Here is a 19,655-nt window from a genome sequence, read left to right as displayed (position 1 = left end):
CTTCAGTGTTTTACCATGGTGCACACACAATATATGGTAGCATTTACAAGCACTAATACCAATTCACTGGCCTTTTTTAAACATGCATTCTGGCAGAAAAGGCAAAAAAAAAATCCAGCAACGAGCAACAACTCTTAAATATTGCAACCAATAGTTTCCTAAATGCGTGTTCTTTATTTAAGATCGATAAGCCGGATAAATTCTGACAACAAAGATTTGAACAAATTAACTATTCAATCAATATTCAGTTAAAAACAAACATTTACTCATGTACACAAGCACTATACTACTGTATTGCACTGTACCAGGTTGTTGAGACACCATGTCTGAGTCTGACTGAATGCTGTTTCAATTTAATGAGCCCAGAATGTTGCTGATACAGGTGTAGGGTAGTTTACACTTAAGCAACCAAGGTGGCCAAACTGTATAATTAAATCTGATGTACATCAAGTCATTATAGACATCCTGTGGGCAGAGAACTAAAACAGTGATTATAAGGTAAGTCGGTGAGGAAATGACTATAGCATATAGGAAGCTGCCTGTGTGGTCCAGAGACACTGACTCTAATGTCCCCATGAGAGCTGGTGACACAAAGCACAATGACAGTTTGCAGACCAGGTATAAACAGTGATTAGATGCAGGTGTAAGTGTCCATTACACTAAAATCAACCCAATGGACTGTTGAAATGGGAATTGTCGGAGGGTTATGTAACTTAAAGAGAAAAAAAAAATTGTTTATGTCATTGACAAAATAGTCAACATTTCACATTTGAAGTATTCCCCTTCAGCTTCACCCTCTGCTGCGTGGTTCTTCATGTTAACAGATATGCATGACGACGGCAGTGTGATTTCCCCCTCTAGAAACAACCCCTTAATTCACTGATTTTTCATAATGGGAACATTAATTGTAACACTTTGAATCACTAATGCTTTTGATTGCCAATCTTATCAATCCTGCACAACACAGTGTTGATCAAATGAACACATTTCCTGTGGTGGGTCTAGGGAAGGGGGGGAAAAAAAAGTTACCGGATTAATTAAAAAAAAAAAAAGGCAGTTCAGGGAAATGTGAAAGTTAAGAGGGAGATGAAAGAGAGGGAAAAAAATAATTTAACCAAACAAAAGCAACAAAAGGGGTGTCTGAATTCCCATCGGGCTGCTGCGTTTTTAAGATGCAATGATCTGATCAGTCAACTCATCTTACCTCACTTGTGTGCTACAATAAAAATCATTTTAAAAAAACGACAGGAATTTTAAATTAAGAACATTTACCAAATTATATATATGCTACATATTAAAGGCATATAATACATGTAAGCAAGTGAGAGGCTTTTATTTATTTGCACAAGAGAGAAAAAAGAAGTGGGGGAAAAAAATAAGAAATTCAGTCACGTTAATCCCAATAAAACATTTCACTTAGCTTCTTAAATAGGTTTATATACTCTATATGAAGCCAGAGTGAGCGAAAGCAAGAGCGAGAGAGGGAGGGGGGTGGGGAGGGGGATCCACCTCGCTAGGAGATCATTTCAAAAATGCATCCTCATAAATTGTCATCCCATCCTCCACTCGTCCAAATGTGTATTTTTCTAATGCATGAGAGGCCATATTCAAATGAAGGAGGGGAAGACCTTTCACACACACGTCGGGCTATAATGGGGAAAGCTTAGCATAACTTCTGTCTGATTTCCAATGCAAATATTAGCAGTCAAGTTCAGTGTGTGGTTGCAGATTATAGTTTATCCCTCTCACACACCACAGAGTTCTTTTACGCTCTGGAAACATTTTTGCTTATCAGTGCAATGCAACGATCAACTCTCCTCACATCCTCCCCAGTCCCTTAGAGACTTCAAGAGGGACTGGGGGGGGGGGGGAGAGAGAAAGGGACTATGATAGGGAGGGTGGGGGGTGGGTGGGGTGGAGGGGGGGGTAAAGACAGAATGAGAGAGAGAGAGAGATGAAGAGGGAGAAAGAGAATTATCAACATTCAAATGTAGTCAGATCCACCCCAAACTTCAGCCACCACCCATGATTATTATTTTTTTTTTCTTCTTGTCTGAATCTTTAGTGCTTAAATCCTTAAATTAAACATCTTAATTGCTGTAAGCCTTACTATCAAATAGGGAATTACAAAGACCTCAGAGGAGTCTACTCCCCCCCCCCCACTCACTCCCACACCCCCTTTCCCCAAACTCCCCTCTTCACTCCTAAGAACATATCACATACTATTGTTTATGTAATTACACTGTGTGAGATGTGGCAGCAGAAGCCCTCCCATCTCCCCCCCCCCCCTCCTGCCCCTCTTGTGTGTGTAATAAAATAAAGGCAGCATGACTGATGAGTTTACGCATCAAACAATAGATGGAGAATAGCACAGATAATTCTATTAGCCTATAAAGTTTTCTCATCCGGTTGTGCGGGGATATGGTGAAACATTTTCATTTATGTACTTTTTTTTTTTTCATCTTGTACTCAAATAATGATCCATCCATCACTGGGACAACACAGAGTTGTGTTTCTTCCCAAAACCACTCTAGTTAGTAGACTGTATAGCCTCAATATGTGGAATTAATATACAATATGTAGTCCTCATAAGTACCGGAAACACATATTCTTCCACACAAGAAACACATATGTGTTGGAAATGTAAAACAACAGGATATGCAGTTAAGATTTACTTTTGAAGCAATGGGCAAAGGCATTTGTTGTCTCATTGTGTACTGTGTAATTACTTCCTAATTATCAGTGTACTATCCTCTGGGTTCACCCTCATCCTCAATAATGCTGCCACCCCGCCTGCTTGTATACTGAATCTGGAGTGTGGACAGTGGGGACTTTTTCATTACAAAGTAATAAAATAACAGCATTAGAACATATCCCCTTATTTATCTGCACTCTGTTGGAGTTGGTCAAATTGTACCTTCAAATTAATAAAGCAAAGGAGACGACAGTGTTTATTTTTACTCTGTATTTCTGTTGTATACACCTACATTTACAGAGCAGGCTGCAGCACTTTTGTTCGACTGTTGCACCAAACACCAGAGGGGCGGGTAAACAGAGAGACTAGTGTGGCAGCAGAGCCAATTAGAAGTTGCTTAAGGTCAGGCCAAGGCCCGAGGGAGCAGAGGAAACAATAAATAATTTGGAGGGTAAAAAGCAAAGTGTTGCCCAGTACAAAATGCATTGTGTTCTTTAAAGTCTTGACAATTTATTTTCCCGATGAATTATACATGTGAGACTGCTGCAAACATGCGTTGCCCAGTGAGGGGGAGATAATCTTCAATCTTTGTAAGTACTTCAACAATGGTGTGTATGACAAACACTGGAAGAGATTTGGTGCTGGATGGAGACGTGAAGTGCTCCCTGTATTGTAACATCGCCCGGCAGCTTTTGGAAAACAACAATCCAACTGCACTTATCCTTAGCCAATGTTTACTGTTTGTTTCATGTAATGGAAAAATACTGTGTTACAGCAGAATCTGGTTATAGTTAGTTTTGTTTCAAGTGATAGTGCAAATGAACAAGTATAAAAAAATCACGATAGAAGTTACTTAACCTGCGCGGCTGAGGAAATAAAACTGACATTTCTTGATAGTTGATCAGTTTGGTTGAGAATCAAACATTTTAAGACAATCACTGCACGTTGTAGCTATAAGTTTACACAAAAACTGGTATAAGTTGTCTGGGTAGGAGGAGTAATCAGTTTTCAGACTGTAATCTGTGGCAACATAAATCCAGGCAGAGTGAGTGAACTCGAAGAACGCTTTTGTATTTAAAGTTTTCAGCTGTGAGATTAAAAATTTCCAGTTGGATATATCATTGGGAACCTTTCCTCAAAAGCGTACATATCCTTTTCAAACCAAATCCAGTCACGCAGAGCCATTTGCAGCATTCTACTTTTCCCTATTCTTGTTTTCCAAAACATTAGTCTTGCAAACTCTAATGCGTGCAAATGCAATGACTCAAGCAGGCTGCCTCTCTCCCTCTCTCTTTCTTTCTCTCTCTCTCTCTCGTTTCCTTTCTTTCCCTCACGCTTCCTCTCTCTGTGTTTAGAAGGCGGGGAGTAAATCATATGGTCAGGCTTGTGTAAAGCCAGAAAATAATGGGATCATATTCCATTCTCTTCCGCCTATCAAAGTTTTATACAAAAGCAAAAAGCTTCTAGTTTCAATACCCAGGAAATTCTAAAGACTCTGACAAATCAACATCCCTTGACAGCTACATAATGTATGGCTTTTAGTATCTAGCCTGTGAAGCCCCATCACAGCCAATGATAGCTACACCGACTTACCTACACATACTGCCAACGACATTGGACAAAACGCAAAGGATTGGAGTTTAGTTTACAGTGTATAAAAAGTACTCGAAGGAGGTAAAACACAAGTTAAGCAAAGGACATCTGCTTTGCGAGCTTTGATGGATTTTGTCGATTTCACAACCAAAGATGTTTTTTTTTTCCTTTACAAAGTAATGAGTGTAAAAAAAAAATAAAAAACAGCCTCATGAAAATTCAGAATTGTGTCATCTGAGAATCAGAAACATCACAGCTTCTACTTTTGATGTAGCACAAGCATTGTTTGTCTACTCATAAAAAAAAAAAAAACCCATTCTTGAGTGGTGTCCAAATGTTTACAATTCTGTCTTGATATCTCCATCTAAAATACAACCATTTGGCTTTACTATAAGCAATTCCAGTGGAGCAGTGGCTTCCTGCTGACTGATAAATAGCCAGACTGACTACTCCAACTCCAACTCCATCAGAAATGACATCTCCCTCCAAAACCGACTTGTCTTTTCTCCCTGTTTTTTTTTATGTCTGAAGTGTGTTTTCAAGGACATCTGGAAAGCAGCACAGCATAAAATGTTAGTCTTCGCATGGTAGCACTCCTTCAACAGCTGTGCCGCAAATGGCACAGCATAGAAATCATACGGAAATCATAACATGCCTGGTGCCGTAATTGCATTGTTAAAATCCCCCCCCCCCTCCACCCCCATATACACACAAAATGACAGAATAACCAAAAAGAAATGATGGTAGGCAGGAAGTGCACTTCATAAAGCACACACACACACATACACAAACAAGCACACCAATCCACAACCACACATTAAGTGAGACATCTAATTTAAGTCTCTATATAATTTAGTATATCATACATACAGTACGTCAGGGTCTTGCTCTTTACTCATGCACACTCCCCTCTAATGCAGCATTTCCTGGGGTCAAAGTGGAAGTGGGTGGAAGCCATTTCCAGCAGGAGCCCTCTATTGCAGGCGCCCTGATGGGGTTGATTAATCTGCAGCAACTATGGTTTGTCTTCTACAGCTGAGTGAACAACTTCATTTCAACTGATGAGTTCAAGCTCAGGTCAGGGCAGTCCTCATCTGTGACATTACAACAGCCACACAATGTGAATTAATTTCTCTCACTCTTGAAAACAACTACGTAGTACCGGGACCTGGCTTTTGAGACATATTGCAATTAGGATCAAACAACTCGGAGAGGAGTTATACGCCAAAGTGATATCGCTTTGTGTGCGCACATGTGTGTATGTGTGTGTGTGCACAAGATTTTTTTTTTTTTTTTTTTACTTTGTTCCCTCTTCATGTGGCTTTGGTAATGTTGGTCAAGTGTAAACAATGATGGCTTTTTTTCCAGACCTTCTCTACATTTGACAGATGATTGTTTGGAGTCTGCTCCTCTGTAGTTTCCGGCTCCCAGAAATGAATGTGCTCAACACAAACAGGTGAAGCAATCTGCAATACTCATTTTTGCAAAAAAAAAAAAAAAAAAAAGCGGCGCCGGGGAAAGCAAACTTCAAGCGATGTTTGTCTTTGTCTTTGAGACCATCCATTCTGTAGTATGGCTTCCATTTGCATCTAATATTACCACTGCAAAATCAAAGAAAAATGAAAACTATTTTTTGATTTTTGCATGGTTTGCCATCTGTTACCATACATCTGAATTCTACATCTCAAGTCTCTGAGGCATTCACCCACTTTCTCTCTACTTCACAACCATTTATCTTTTCTTTTTTTTTTTTCCCCTTTTCCCCTTCACAGTCAATTGTAAGAAAATATGCCCAACTCCGAGCTGGCCTTTCAAGCATCACTGGTGTGCAGAAAGCTTCATCAAAATATTTAAACTTAAAGCAATATAAATCTCGTGCTGAGCCTTGTGTGAATTTTTAGTTTGTTGAAATGATACAGCCTTTGCATACCGTACCGTGTATTTCAACAACACAAACATACATACATATAGGAATACTGTATGTAGACTGAAGGCATGGAAAAAATGAAGTGACTTTTAAATGGGTGAGCATTAATAAATCAGCAGGGCCTTTCAATAGACTTGTGTCCTGTTTCCGCTCGGTGCCTTTTCCACCTGTCTGCTGGTGCTTTGACAGAGAGAGTGCTGGCATTATTACAAATAAATATTGGTTTGAATATATAGCCCTGTCATAGCTTTGTATTATGGTTATGGTTTCAGGAATAATTGAATCTGTGCAGATTGTGATCTTGGTGAATTAATGGATTGTTCCAAGGGACCGATGAGAATAGAGGGGGGGTCTGGGTTTGGCGATGGTGATGTGTTGGAATTCATTTCACTGTTTAGCAAGGAATAGCATATTGTAAAAATGGACAAGAGGTGTCCCGCGATGTATGTCACAGTCAGGTTTATCACGAGCGTTATGATGAAACTTCTGTGTCTGTAGGGTTTTGAAATAACGCCGTGTGTTATCTTCGCTGCGGAATATTCATTGCTGCAATTATTCAAACGTGCAGAGCTCCCGTCTGTGTACCGAGGAGAATATATGGTGTATGAAAAAGTTATTCACAATTGTCTATACATAAATCATCATCACATTATAAAAATCAACACACGGCTACATATAGGCTAAAACCTCAAGGCTTGATAAGAAATGTTGCCTGCGAAGTGGTAGAGAATTCAAGAAGTACTGTAAATAAACCACACTTTCGCAGCGCTCCAGAGTTAAAATCTACTTTGATAAAGTTTTCCATTCAGGTCTTGAGTCTGCACTTCAGGTGAGTGAAAAAAAAGATTTGTAAAAGAGACAAGGAAAACAGCCCTAGAAGTTGTCAAGATTGAGACGATAGAGTACACGTCGCCCGCGCTCGATCACCCCGCGCTCACATGAAACACAAGTTGGGCAGAGCAAAGACAAAGAGCTTGTCTCCTTCAAGCATGAAAGAAGACAGAGCGAGAATATGTAACCATCCTTAAGTAATTTTGTTTACTGGCCCTGGCTCCTGTGCATTCAGGGTAAAATCTCTAGGCACTCTCCCATCTATTGAACAAAACTCAGCAAATTGGTACCTCAGGTTTATTTCTCTTTGAGTTCTCTCACCTGGGAGTCGGGGGAAGAATTGCCTTGTAGGCCTGAACTGCAAACAGCTTTCTCTCTGATCTGCTCCCTTCGCCCTCACACTATTTGAACTGTGTTTTCCCCTGGCATTCTGGGAACCGTTTGCTCTCTTTCTCTCTGTGTCGAGAAAGAAAAAGGCTGTGTTCTTCATACATTTTTTAAAATCTGGTGTATGTTCCCTCATGCAAACCCAAACACATACAGTCATACACACGGACGCACTCTCTCCTCCGTGCACATGCTTTCAGGCCAGTTCCGCCAGCACCTGGACGACAATTTTTTTTTTTTTTTTTTTTTTAATGCAAAAGGTCCACTAACTCGCCCCAATTTGTAAACAAGTATGGACGACATGAGCGCATTAGTGTCGGTTCTCTGTAAAGTCAGTGTTAAGAAATGACAAGTACGTGTACAACACAGCGCTTTGATGAAGCTGTCATCGATCAATAATTCATCACAACTTTGCTAGGCTATACAGGCATCACAATAAGTTTCTAAGCAAAACAGAAAAGAATCAAATGAAAGCTGAAAGATCAGAAAAAAGAAACACACCCATACCATGTTTATATTTAATGGCTTTTTGCTTTTGGAAATGCCACAATGCACTTGGTCAGCATGTTTAGACAGGACCAAAGGAAGGAAGGAGGATGGAAGACTGGGGGGGGGGTGAGGGGGGGTGGAGGGGGTGGGGGAGTGAAAAAAACAACTTTGTACAAGCACCTCTGGTTTGTTCTCATTTTGTTATTTAGCTCCATGAAGAAAGGGGAAAAAAATGCTTTGGCCACCATCTTGTGGTATTTCCTGCTAATCCCCACAACCTCCTGCTCAGCGGTGGTGCTGGTGGTCTGGTGTGTGTGTTTGCATGTACATATGTGCACCTGCGCGTGTGTTGGGGCTCTAGTTTCTGGTGTGTGTGGCCAAAATCTAAATCCATGCCAGGACAGCAATCCGGTCTGAAAACACAGCTCCTAATCCTTTAACCTTCAGAACAAGAGGAGAGGGAAAAACAGCTGAAGGGCCCCGCATGGCGAAGCAGAGGGAGAGAGACACCCAACTAAGACCCGACCAGACCAGACCAGGAGGCCACTGATATTCATTTACCCCCTCCTCCTGCTCCGCCTCCTCAAGGCAAGGAAAATGGATTTCTATTTCTGGTGGCTAGATATCGCTGATCATGGTTCATAGCCCCCTTTCAGGGCCTGGAGTTAACATCGCAGGCTGATGTCAGGATGCGAACACTGATCAGAGCCAGGGAGATGGGTCCTGATGGCCTTCCAATCTGCCAAAGCTGTGATGGCTGCTTTGCTGATACCATCGCAGTAAATTCTATCACTGTCACTCTCTGTTTCTATCCAGAAGCACTCAGAGTATGTCTTGGCACATCTTAGTGTGTGCGTTTGTGTGCATGTGCCTTTTCCAGCTGTCCGTGACTGACAAGATATCTGATGGCATTGTGCTCTGTGTTATGTACTGTAGCTTAACCTCAATGTTGGCTTTTTCTTGAAGAGCTGGAATAACAGATGACTAACAAGACAATGAGTTTACATAATTTTGTAATGGGCAGGGTGGTAGCTAGAAAGATTTGTGAGGACAGCGTTTATGTATTTTGACTCAGGAAGAAAACTGAAGTGATGAGTGATACAGGAAATAAAACTATTTGTTGTTGAGGATCCAAATCCTGAGATGCTTCAAACTTGGACGCAGTCTCATTCAAGCAAGAAACAGACTTTATTTTTAAAAAAAAACTGCAGCCTCATGGCCATAAAAACCACATTGTTTTTGATAATTATACTTGACTTCTCACCTAAATTTGACTTTAAAATAAAGCCAGTGTATCAAAGATCGAAACCTCTGTTCCTCCAGTTGCAATTCTCCATCATTTTCCATGCTATTAGAACTCAAATCTTCACATCCTTTGGCTGTATTGATATTTATGCTGAGTGATAATTCCTGACAATGAATAAATAAAATGTTCCTTCTACTCTTCTGTGTCTGTATAGCCCCCAGCATATTCCTGGGGCCTCAGTCTAGGAAGGGGAATACATAAACAAGAAAAGATCTGAGGAGACTTAGCCAGGGGCACTGACTACACACAGACTCACACACACAAACTAATGTAACACATGCACGCACTGGCAAGTACACATATTGCATATGCATAGTTCCAATACTTCCAACATATTGTATGTACTATTTGCTATTTGCCAGTCACCACCTCAGTCTCCCATCCCACCCTACACACACACACACGCACGTACACACACATGCACACACACACACACACATTATGAAGTTAATGGTCAGCAAGCCAGCTGTTTTAAAGCAATCACAGGCTCCTGTGTTGAGTTTCAATTCCTTAGACCCCTTTTTTATATTTTTCTGCCAACTTCTGCCAAACTAGCGGATTAACTGCTTAGCTTGACTTTTTACCATACTATTCTTCTGTAAATCTAAAATGGAAGGTGTGTGTGTGTGTGTGTGTGTGTGTGTGTGTGTGTGTGTGTGTGTGTGTGTGTGTGTGTGTGTGTGTGTGTGTGTGTGTGTACGTGTACAGGGTGGGGGTACAACAAGGTTCTTGAGTGCAGCTGCCGGCTTTTTGATAAAGGTTGCTGGACATCTGTTGTAAAAAGACTCTTTTTTTCTTACAGTCCCATATTAAAGGTGTTGAAAAATAAATATGCATGCAAACATGCAACACATACACCTCTAATAATCTCTCTGATACTACTTAAATACATTTCCCTCTTGATAATCCAACAGCTCCCGGTGTCCAATATAAATATAACACAACACAAAACCCTTTACTATGTGTTTCACCAATAAATAAGATTTGTTTTTGTCATTCTCCTTCTGTTATAAGCAAAGTCAAATAGTAAGAACCCTACTGGCACTGCCTTTATTATAATGGACTGACCTTCACTAAACAAGGGAGCAAGCAGAGTTTCAGCTGATATGTGACTGTCTTCTGTAGTACAGAAATGTATGTAAATCATGTTACAATCACAGGAATACATGCCTCATCTTAAAGCACAACATGTGTAACTATAAACCTGCACTCATTGGTCCCAGTAGACAAGCACACACAGAAACATGCATGCGATTTTCTCATTCTTCTAAAGTGGTGGTGGTACCTTTTTATATTCCCTTTAGGAGCAGCAGAGGATGAAAACCTGCTGTACCGTGGAAGAAAAACAGACAAACAAAAGTTTATTGTTGAATTAAACTGGAGAAATCTGGAGAAAAATACTAAAATTTAATCATAATCATTAATGGTCCAACAAAATATGAGCAGAGCTGAGCAGCACATTTTCTCTTGGTGTGTTTACCAATACAGAAAAAAAAGATTCTCCTCAAGTCATGATCATTCAAGTTTATCCTTGTTAGCGTATTCACTTTGTGCAATGTTCACTGTGGACCTCCAGTATAATTCACAATAAAAACAGATAAACATCATGTTCCTTCCACCGGTGCAGGAGGCCATTCCATACAGTGCATTACATTTCCAGTGGCAGGCAGTTCCCCTCATCCTCCATACCATTAGGGCCATCAATGTTGACAGGATCAATACCTGTGTTTTGGCCCTAGTGCCCCTTCCAGAGATAGCATGTCACTGCTGACAGACAAATATCAGCGCTTGGCCCTGTGACGGAGGGGAAATCACAGTACTTTTCCGTTAAGATCATCCAACATGGTATTGATTTGCCCTGTGCTAATCATACATCAGAGCTGAATAAATGGCTCAGAGGCAAACGTTCCATTGTTCACGATTGGAAGATGTAATAAAGAAGAGAGACATTTCTTTTATTGCTAGTAACTCGGGGCTAGTCACATAATCGTGCCTTGATGGGAAAAGGTCTGGTTAGATGGAGGTCCGCCAAAGTGTTGTCGGTACTTTTTAGTGATGATCCTATCGACTGAGGCAAGTCCTGATTACAGTGTATGTGGTTGTGTGTGTTTGTACATTGTGGTGGTTGTAAAACGGCAGACATCTATTTTACTTTATTTTGTTTTTTACTACAAGATACACAAATTGAAGATCAAAACAACACCAAAAAATAGCTTATTCAATAAAAATCAAGGCCCCTCTTGTTTTACTATGGTAGCGGGTAACGCTCTGGTAATGGTAACAGACTTGGCTGTGGTCACATTCAATAGTATAACATCATCAGAATGACCCTTATTGGCCCCCATGGCATTGTTACCTATTCAAAGCTTGAAAAATGTTAACAAATCTACCACTTTATACAACAGTTTTACTGACTTCTGTTATAATAAAACATACAGGGCTGTGGCTTGGATATAACAGGATTGTCATCCCCAAAGTGCAGCCAGTTTGGCACCAGTCATTTCTCATCTGTGATGTTGCCAATAGGTAACTACATCTTGAAGGCAGCTATCAGGAATTATTTGATAGCTAGTGTCAAAACATCTGATGAGTCTCTGAGACTTGGTGTAAAGACTATCAGACATTAGGGGTGCAACAGATCACAAAACTCACAGTTCGGATCATATTACGGATTTGAGTCACGGATCAGATCATTTTTCGGATCGGCAAAAAGAAAAAAAAAGGGGAGACAAATAAAACTTTGTTTTCCATATATTCTGTAAAACACTTACAGCAAGGAACTTTTGCCCATGGTCTTAAATGCAGCTAGATCACTAATTAGCTGCTCAGCTGCAGCACATTAAACAGTATGTTAACATACCTGCAGATGTCATTTCGGACCCGTTAGATGCTGGTTTGGTCGTTGCTCTTCAAAATCCCTGTAAGCGACGCGCTGTCTGTCCATGACTTGTACTAACAGCAGTTTGTTTACTTTGTCTTAAATGGGACATTGAATTTTGCAATTAATCCGCGGTTCACATGAGTGCCGAACCGTCGAGGACGATCGGATCAACTACGATCCGTTGCACCACTATCAGACATGTCTTTCCATTTCCTTGTTATACTGTTTTGGCTTAAAACTTACCAAGTTCTTTTGATTTTTTTAACCATATTCTGAATCTATGTCAGTAAGTCATCATCCTCATTATCCTGAGCGAAGTCAAAACAGAAAAGGACAACAAATATTTAAAATCCATATTTACTTTTCTGTAAAATCGGTCAAACACTTCAAGCTATTTCCAAACCTATAACCCAATAAATCCACCCTCTGCTGCTAACCACCTTGGGCACAGCTGAGTGTGTTGAAATACAGTATGTTAAAGGTTAGAAATAAATCTGTTGCTATGTGGAGAAGGTGCAGTAATTATTTCCAAACCAGCAGTTCTTGATCTCCTGCTTCCTTCCATCTTTTCTGACTACACTGTTATCTCCACTATACCATCAAAAAAACACACTGATAACAGACTGGAGAACTCAATTGACCTTGACTGAGTGTAGGAGAGAAGACACTTGTAGTACTGAGGAAAACAGGGCAAAGGAAACCGTCTCTCTGTCTGCCAACCTGTTTTTCACAAATTTAAAATGTCACTTGTTAAAAGGGAGCAGTATGTTGGTTAGGATTAAAATGAGTGTGATGTCATGTTTGCTGTATTTCTCACTTTTCTTCATAATGTTGATCAAGTGAAAATTAGGGCTGCAGTCTCCCTGTTGATTGGTCGATTGGTTGGTTGACGTGCTCCTGTCCGACCAAATTCTCATTGGTCGGACAACCCCTGAAAGTTTAGCGAAAAGATAGCGCTGTGTTTATTTGTGGGGCTAGATAACTGCGGCTGAGACTGTTTCACACTCCAATGTGGTCAGTGACGGTAATGCACCATAACACTGGTTGCCACCCACCATAAAACAGAAAGAAGAGGGAAAAAAATTGGCAAAAAATGTTGCAGAGACTGAGACTAGATGCATGCTAACTACGCAATGTCGTTAGCGCGTTAGCTTGGAGAGCTAACTTGACTCGTTTAGGCTACTATATTACGTAAACGTCACCCCCTGCCCCATCAACCAACCAATTGGTTGAAGAGTAGGTATTTTCAGTCGACACAGATTTCCTTTGGTTGACTACAGCCTTAGTAAAACTGTTGCCAAACCAATGACTGACAAACTAAACAGAGCAAACTGAACTGTTGCACTTTTGTGATGGATTTGCATGTTTGTGTGTGTTTCTCCCGCTGTCCAAACACACTCAACCCAGTTGCATCCTGGCCGGGATGTTTTGTTGTTCAGGAGATAAAAGGAGATGTGGTCACGACAATAATTCGCTATGACAGCAAGTGGAAGGTACTAGTGGTAGACTCCACTTACTTTGGTGATCCCCTGACTTTTCATCCAGTGCCGCTAGCAGGTCAAAATGATCTCATATTCAGTGGAATATCTCAACATCTACGTGATGGATCAGCAAACAATTTTGGACAGATAATCATGGTTCTCAGATGACATGTCTTAATGACTTTAGTGATCCCCTGATGTTGATGACACTGACACCTACTGGAAATTTACTGTTACTGACTAGCAATGATACTGGCATTGTATAAAACTATCTCCTACATTATTAACAATAACACTTTTTCCCATAAATTCATAATACTACACAGAAAACACAAGCCTCTTTTAAGTTACATTACATTTTGGACAGACTTTGTTCAATAATCAGCATGTGACTGATCGTGTCACACATGGTTACATTGTCATTATGAGCATATTAGCATGCTCAAAACACTGCTCTGCTCGGCAATATACTCTTAGACTTGTTTTTTTTAATTTGTTTTGTTTTGTTTTTTTTCTTCTTCTTTTCTATTCGGGCTGGCTCGAAAATAATGGATACAATTCTTTGTTGTTTTTGTGATGACAGTAAGATTAACCAGATCATGACAAAAATGACTTAAACAATATATAGGCCTATTTTTCACAAGTCAAGGCAACAACAACAACAGTTCTTTTAAATAGCAAATTGAGGCTCAGGTGACCAAAATAAAACATTAGATCTACATCCAAATCAACTAGCTTTAGCTTGCAAAGCTGAAATAAGTTATAAAACTAGTATTTGCCAGCAAAGAACTTTTCTTTTCTGTTGGCATTGTCAAATGTAATTGTTGTCTGGAACTAAGCAAATGATAAAAAATCCTTCTTAAATGGTGGGAAACATGCAGGTAAAATAAAGCCATTAAACATAGGAGATGTTTTTTTTTTAGAATTCACAAGATGATGACAACCTGTTAAACCAGCATCCAAAGTGACGGACCTGCTTCCTAAGCAAATAGAGTGAGATGCCCCTGACTGAGCTGGCGGCTGTCAATACAGTGGAAAAGTGCCAAATGTAGAAATCACAAACCTTTAGCCTGCCACACACAATAATGATTTTCCTCTGACAAAAACTGCTGACCAGTAAATTATTCATATTCACGCTATGAATAAATAAAATAAACAGGCCCCACTCTCAGTCTACAAATCTAGGAAGTATTTGCCCATTTAATCATCAAATTTTAACAGAAGCTGCAACACATTGCATAAGCACTCAGGACTCCTGGGACAGTTGCAAACTTGACCAACTGCCAATAAGTGGTTGTGCCTAATTTTCAAGAGCCATTTGCCTCATATCTGATTCCTTTGCCTCATATCAAGGCCCACAGTATAAAGCCTGTCTCTTTCTCTTGGTCCCCAGATAATTAACTTGGCTTTGTTGTGAACAGCACACATGCACATCCATTTCTAATTAGCAACAGACAGCATCTAGTACTACTGCACACAATATTTTAGAACAGCTTAGTGATTTTTTTTTTTTTTTTTTGCAACATATACCTAGTGCAGGTAAGTCGATAATGCCAGCAAACCCCTGCTAAATGAAATTAACTCCACACATGCCTTGCAGCACAGTTCCTAATGGCTCCCCTCTCTACATGTAAATGACCTCCTGTCCTGGATCTTTGATTGCAGATCAATGACTGTTTGCTTTATTTCAACATTCAGCACCGGTGAACCACAACGCCACGGGGGCAAATGTTGAACAGAGAATTTACAGGTTTGCTATTGAGCACTTTGAAACAATAAAGCTGCTAGTGAGCTATTAAACAAACGAGAGAATAAAGTGGCTGCTGTGGACCAAGATTAACACGATAGATACAACATCGAAGGGTGTAATTATTCTTTACTGACACAAACGTTTAGCCCCCAGAGCGGAACAGTGTTTACCACAAATACCGCCACCACGCTTGACCTAATCATGGGCTGAGATTTACCTGACTGCATTTGAAATGCGTTACAGCTGATTTGTGTGTTGGAGCTGATATTTTCTAGCAATACTGACTTAGCGCTGCATCTGAGCTTCCAAACAAGTGCCAATTTTTTTTTTAAACTCATTAAAATTGGACATCCAATAAAACTATTTTAAATATGGAATTATAAATATTATTAAATGATGATACGATAACTTTTGTGAAATCGAATGCAAATTTGCATAATGCAGATAATATAAAAAAAGCAAAGGTTTAACATAAATAATAACATCAATGGATAATATGTGCATTTGTCCCTACATTACCTAAAACAAAGATACTGATGCATTTTTGGTTGATTGGTTGTGTGAAAATGTACTCTTGGTCTGTCAGTATTTTGTAATTTGTTTAAAAAAGCTTGTTTGCACATTACAAACAGGAGCTGTCAAAATTATATTATCCTTTTCATTACATCATTGTTTGCTTGTGTCTTCTGCATTTTTTTTTTAACATAACATACAGAAGCTTGTAAATGTGATTCTTCTCAGCAGCTTCTCATGGTGCACCATGGTAGAAATCAGTCTATATTAAATGACTTGTGATGGGTGCAATGGGTATTTTTGGCACCGATGTAAAGAATGTCATTTTGAGGTATACAGAAGTACAATAAAATGAGTATATATTCTGAAGGAACAAATATTCATGTAAAATTATGAAGTATTGGAGTAAAATGCATATTTCACATAATATTTTTAATGTTACACATAATTATATCCATTTATCTTTCAGTTTGTATGATGTAGCGCTGAGAGCTATTGACAACCAACCTCAAATTCTATACATCAATACATTTTGACAAATACACTTGATTCTAATTTTGATTTCCTGGGGTATTTGTTGTTGACATTTCATATTTTGCCACGTGGTTGGGGTGACAGGAGACACAAAGACATATTTTGTGAATTGCAGTTTCAGAAAGATTAGTTTAAAACTCCACCTCAGCTACAAAAGTAATCACAGCGATTACAAAGCACATAATCACACACAATGCAGGATAGATGTGTATAATTGCACTGTGAGGGACTGCATATACATCAATCAGCATCCAGACCAGCAGGGACAATAGAGGACAGTCTTAGCCATTACTGCCAACTCCTGACTGTAGAAATATGGCAATCTCTATATTGTCCTGCCAATGTATTAAAGCTATGAGCTGCATTCCAGGTCTTGATTATGTGTGTGATTTGTCTGTTTTTGTGTATACATTTGGTGTGTGTGTGTCTCCATCCACGTCTGTATGCATGACCACTGATGTGCATGTATGTGAGTGTATATGTTGCACATATTGTGTGGCTGGCATAAATGTGTCCATGCACTAATGTGTGTTCATGTGTGTGTGTAGGTGAGTGTGCACGTGTGTTTGCACCCCTGTGTGTGTGTGTGTGTGTGTGTGTGCATGTGTGTGTACACTAGCTGGCATGTCAGCTGATGTCCCCAGTAATCCAGCAGTGGGCCTGTTGTGGATTAGTAGCAGGCTCCAGGGGATGGGAATCCCATTCCCGTTTACAGCTCTCCCTGGCAGGAAGAAAGGAAAGGATGCCTTCTCTCTACTGCCTTCACACCGGTTGGAGCCTGAAGGTGTGTGTGTGTGTGTGTTTTGTTGAGATGATGTGTATATGTGGACGTCAGATGGAAGCTGGTGTGTGTGTGTATTATATGATGCCTGACATAAAATGCAGTTTTCTCCATCTCTCCTGTTCTTTCATCAATGTGATACAGTGTCTTACAAAAGTAATAATTCTGTGGGTTTTCTGGTTAATATTGTATCATCTTGTGTATTAGATGGTGCAGGATTTGTTTACCATTAAAAAAAAAAAAAAAAAAAAAAAAAAAAAAAAAGAAAGGAGGAGACATGTTTTCATGTGGCATAGCTTATGTACATTTTTAGTCAATATAAAATTATTGTTTCTCCTAATTAGGTACCCCTAATTAATAATATGCAGAAATTTTAAAAAATGCTATTAGTTAGATTTTATTCTTAGTTATTTGCATAGTTGAGCCCGTGACATCAAGTCTGAGTGTATATCTAGATAAACAAACTTTCTTAATTCGCTCCCCTTTTTCTCCTGAAGAATGTCAGTTTTGTGAAAAAACATGTTTCCATTGGAGGGGGGGGGGATGCAGCTGTATCAGTTTGGCCTTGTCTTAGAGATACTATTTGTAGGAACATGTTGTCGATGTGAGGTGGCATTTCTATCACATCTGCTGCAGACACACATACGTGGTAGCACACACACGGGCGATTATGTGGCAACAACATGAAATTTCATCACGATAGGATTTGTTTTGAAGTCATTCGAACACCATCCAACACAAGAGCTGACCTCTCGAACCTTGAGATACAACCTTACCTTCTCCCCAGCGACAATTTAAATGCCACCTTTCTTCCATCCAAAGCGAAAAGAGAAAAACATTTTTTGTGTGTGTGGCTGAGACTTGCAACTCGATAGCACAACAAAAGAGCTGTGGTGGCAAGTCCCCACGCAGACATTATATGTCAGCATCACCGTCATACTGTTAGCTTGTCCCAACTGTACAAAGCCATCCTCATTCAGGGCACCTAACCAAGGTCAGCCTGGATTAGCCGCTAGTAACCCTATCAGGTCCAGCACAATGATTACAAAGCCCAGTGACACTGGCTGTCAGCAGACTCTTTCTAGGCAACCCTATCTGTCCGACCCTTGGCTACAGAGCCACCAGAGAGGGTTAGTCCATTTCAAATTGTTCCCCCTTTGTGTCTCCCTTTATTTCCCCCCTTTGATTTTCGGCGACTCGTTTGGTTCATCAATCAGCTTGTCTGGATGTGTGTGTGTTTGAAACCCATGCTGCACATAATTCCTATAATTTGTGGATTTTTTTTTTCTTCTTCCCCTTCCACATAGCCCATTCTTTGTGCTTGTTACTTCTGAAGCCAACAGCCATCCCACCTTAATCCCCCCCACCACCACCTTCCACCCCACACATGAATGAGCCATGTAGTTTCATGCTATACACCGCAAAATTCATTTTTATCTATTTTTTTTTTGTTCCATATAATGATTGGGATGTAAGCCTAATGGCCCCAGTGTCATCATATTTGAAGTTTTCATTGTAAGCCTTTTTGTCATACACTTGGAATCTGCAAGACAGTATTTTGTCAAAAAAATGTAATATTTGTGGTTTCCAAGACAGCACTTGTGCAAGAAGTTTGTTTTCAGCCATGAATTAGGAAGCAGAAACATCTTTCTCCTTGTCTTACCAATTCAGACAACATGTCAGAATAAAGCAAAATACTATAGCTAACTTGTGTTTCACTACAAGTGCAGTTGTTGCCTGCTTTTTTCAAGAGGAATTACACTTCAAGCCCATCGGTTTACTGTTTCACTTTCCTCCCCGAGAACTGTTTTCCCAACATCCATGTCAGTTAGCAGCATGTTAAACAAATCAAACCTAAAGAAAGAGCTGCCTTGTGATTTTGGTTTAAAAAAAAAAAAAAAAAAAAAAAAAAAAGATAAACAAGAACAAGAACAACAGCAACAACAGTGCTAGCAGCATAACGTATTCGAGGCAACGTGGCAACCGATGTTCTCCACTTCAGCACATCAGAGGCATCCCTGCTTCAGTCGCCCTAAAGGTACCCGTTTACAAAGTGATAGAGCTTAGGGTTTTTAACTCGGGGCGAGGGGCTGATTTGAAACCCCCTCTGCTGCCAAGCACATGGACGGCTGCTGATTAGAAGAGGGTTGGCAGCAGTGGGCAGATGCCAGGCGGGGAGAGAGATGACGGCCTGTCGCCAGTCTGCCACCCAACCCCTCGTCCCCCCAGTTACTCCCTCCCCTTACTGACCCCTCCCCCATTGTACAAAAAAAAAAAAGACCAAAGACATTTCCGTGACAAAACCCAAAGGGGGGAGGGGATCAATTCTAGAAGTGCTTTGTATCAAAATGCATCATATGTGACACTGTTGTAATGACATATACGCAAAGACACGTGTAACATTTTGACGTTTTTTTTTTTTTTAATTGATCTCGAGAGTTTTGGAGAAGTGGTTTTGATCACATGAAGCTGACAGAAAGTCTGCTC

General features: G+C 40.0%; 1 protein-coding gene across 4 annotated transcripts in view; it reads left to right on the top strand.

Moving 5' to 3' along the window:
• irx2a (iroquois homeobox 2a) overlaps positions 1 to 19,655 on the top strand; it is a 116,800-nt gene that overhangs the window by 86,495 nt on the left and 10,650 nt on the right. The window contains exons 1-2 of one of the 4 annotated variants that reach the window (XM_042423182.1): positions 12,205 to 15,340; positions 17,065 to 17,171. The exons of 1 other annotated variant lie outside the window; for it this stretch is intronic. In XM_042423182.1, coding sequence (XP_042279116.1) covers positions 15,319 to 15,340; positions 17,065 to 17,171 — 129 coding nt within the window. In that variant the 5' untranslated portion in view covers positions 12,205 to 15,318. Of the gene's footprint in view, positions 1 to 12,204; positions 15,341 to 16,291; positions 17,172 to 19,655 lie in introns of those variants that run through there. 2 more of the 4 variants (XM_042423181.1, XM_042423184.1) reach the window with 2 other exon arrangements.

The sequence above is a fragment of the Thunnus maccoyii genome, chromosome 10 (assembly GCF_910596095.1).
Source record: "Thunnus maccoyii chromosome 10, fThuMac1.1, whole genome shotgun sequence".
NCBI classification, from domain to species: domain Eukaryota; kingdom Metazoa; phylum Chordata; class Actinopteri; order Scombriformes; family Scombridae; genus Thunnus; species Thunnus maccoyii.
This window is presented reverse-complemented; position numbering and strand designations above follow the sequence as displayed.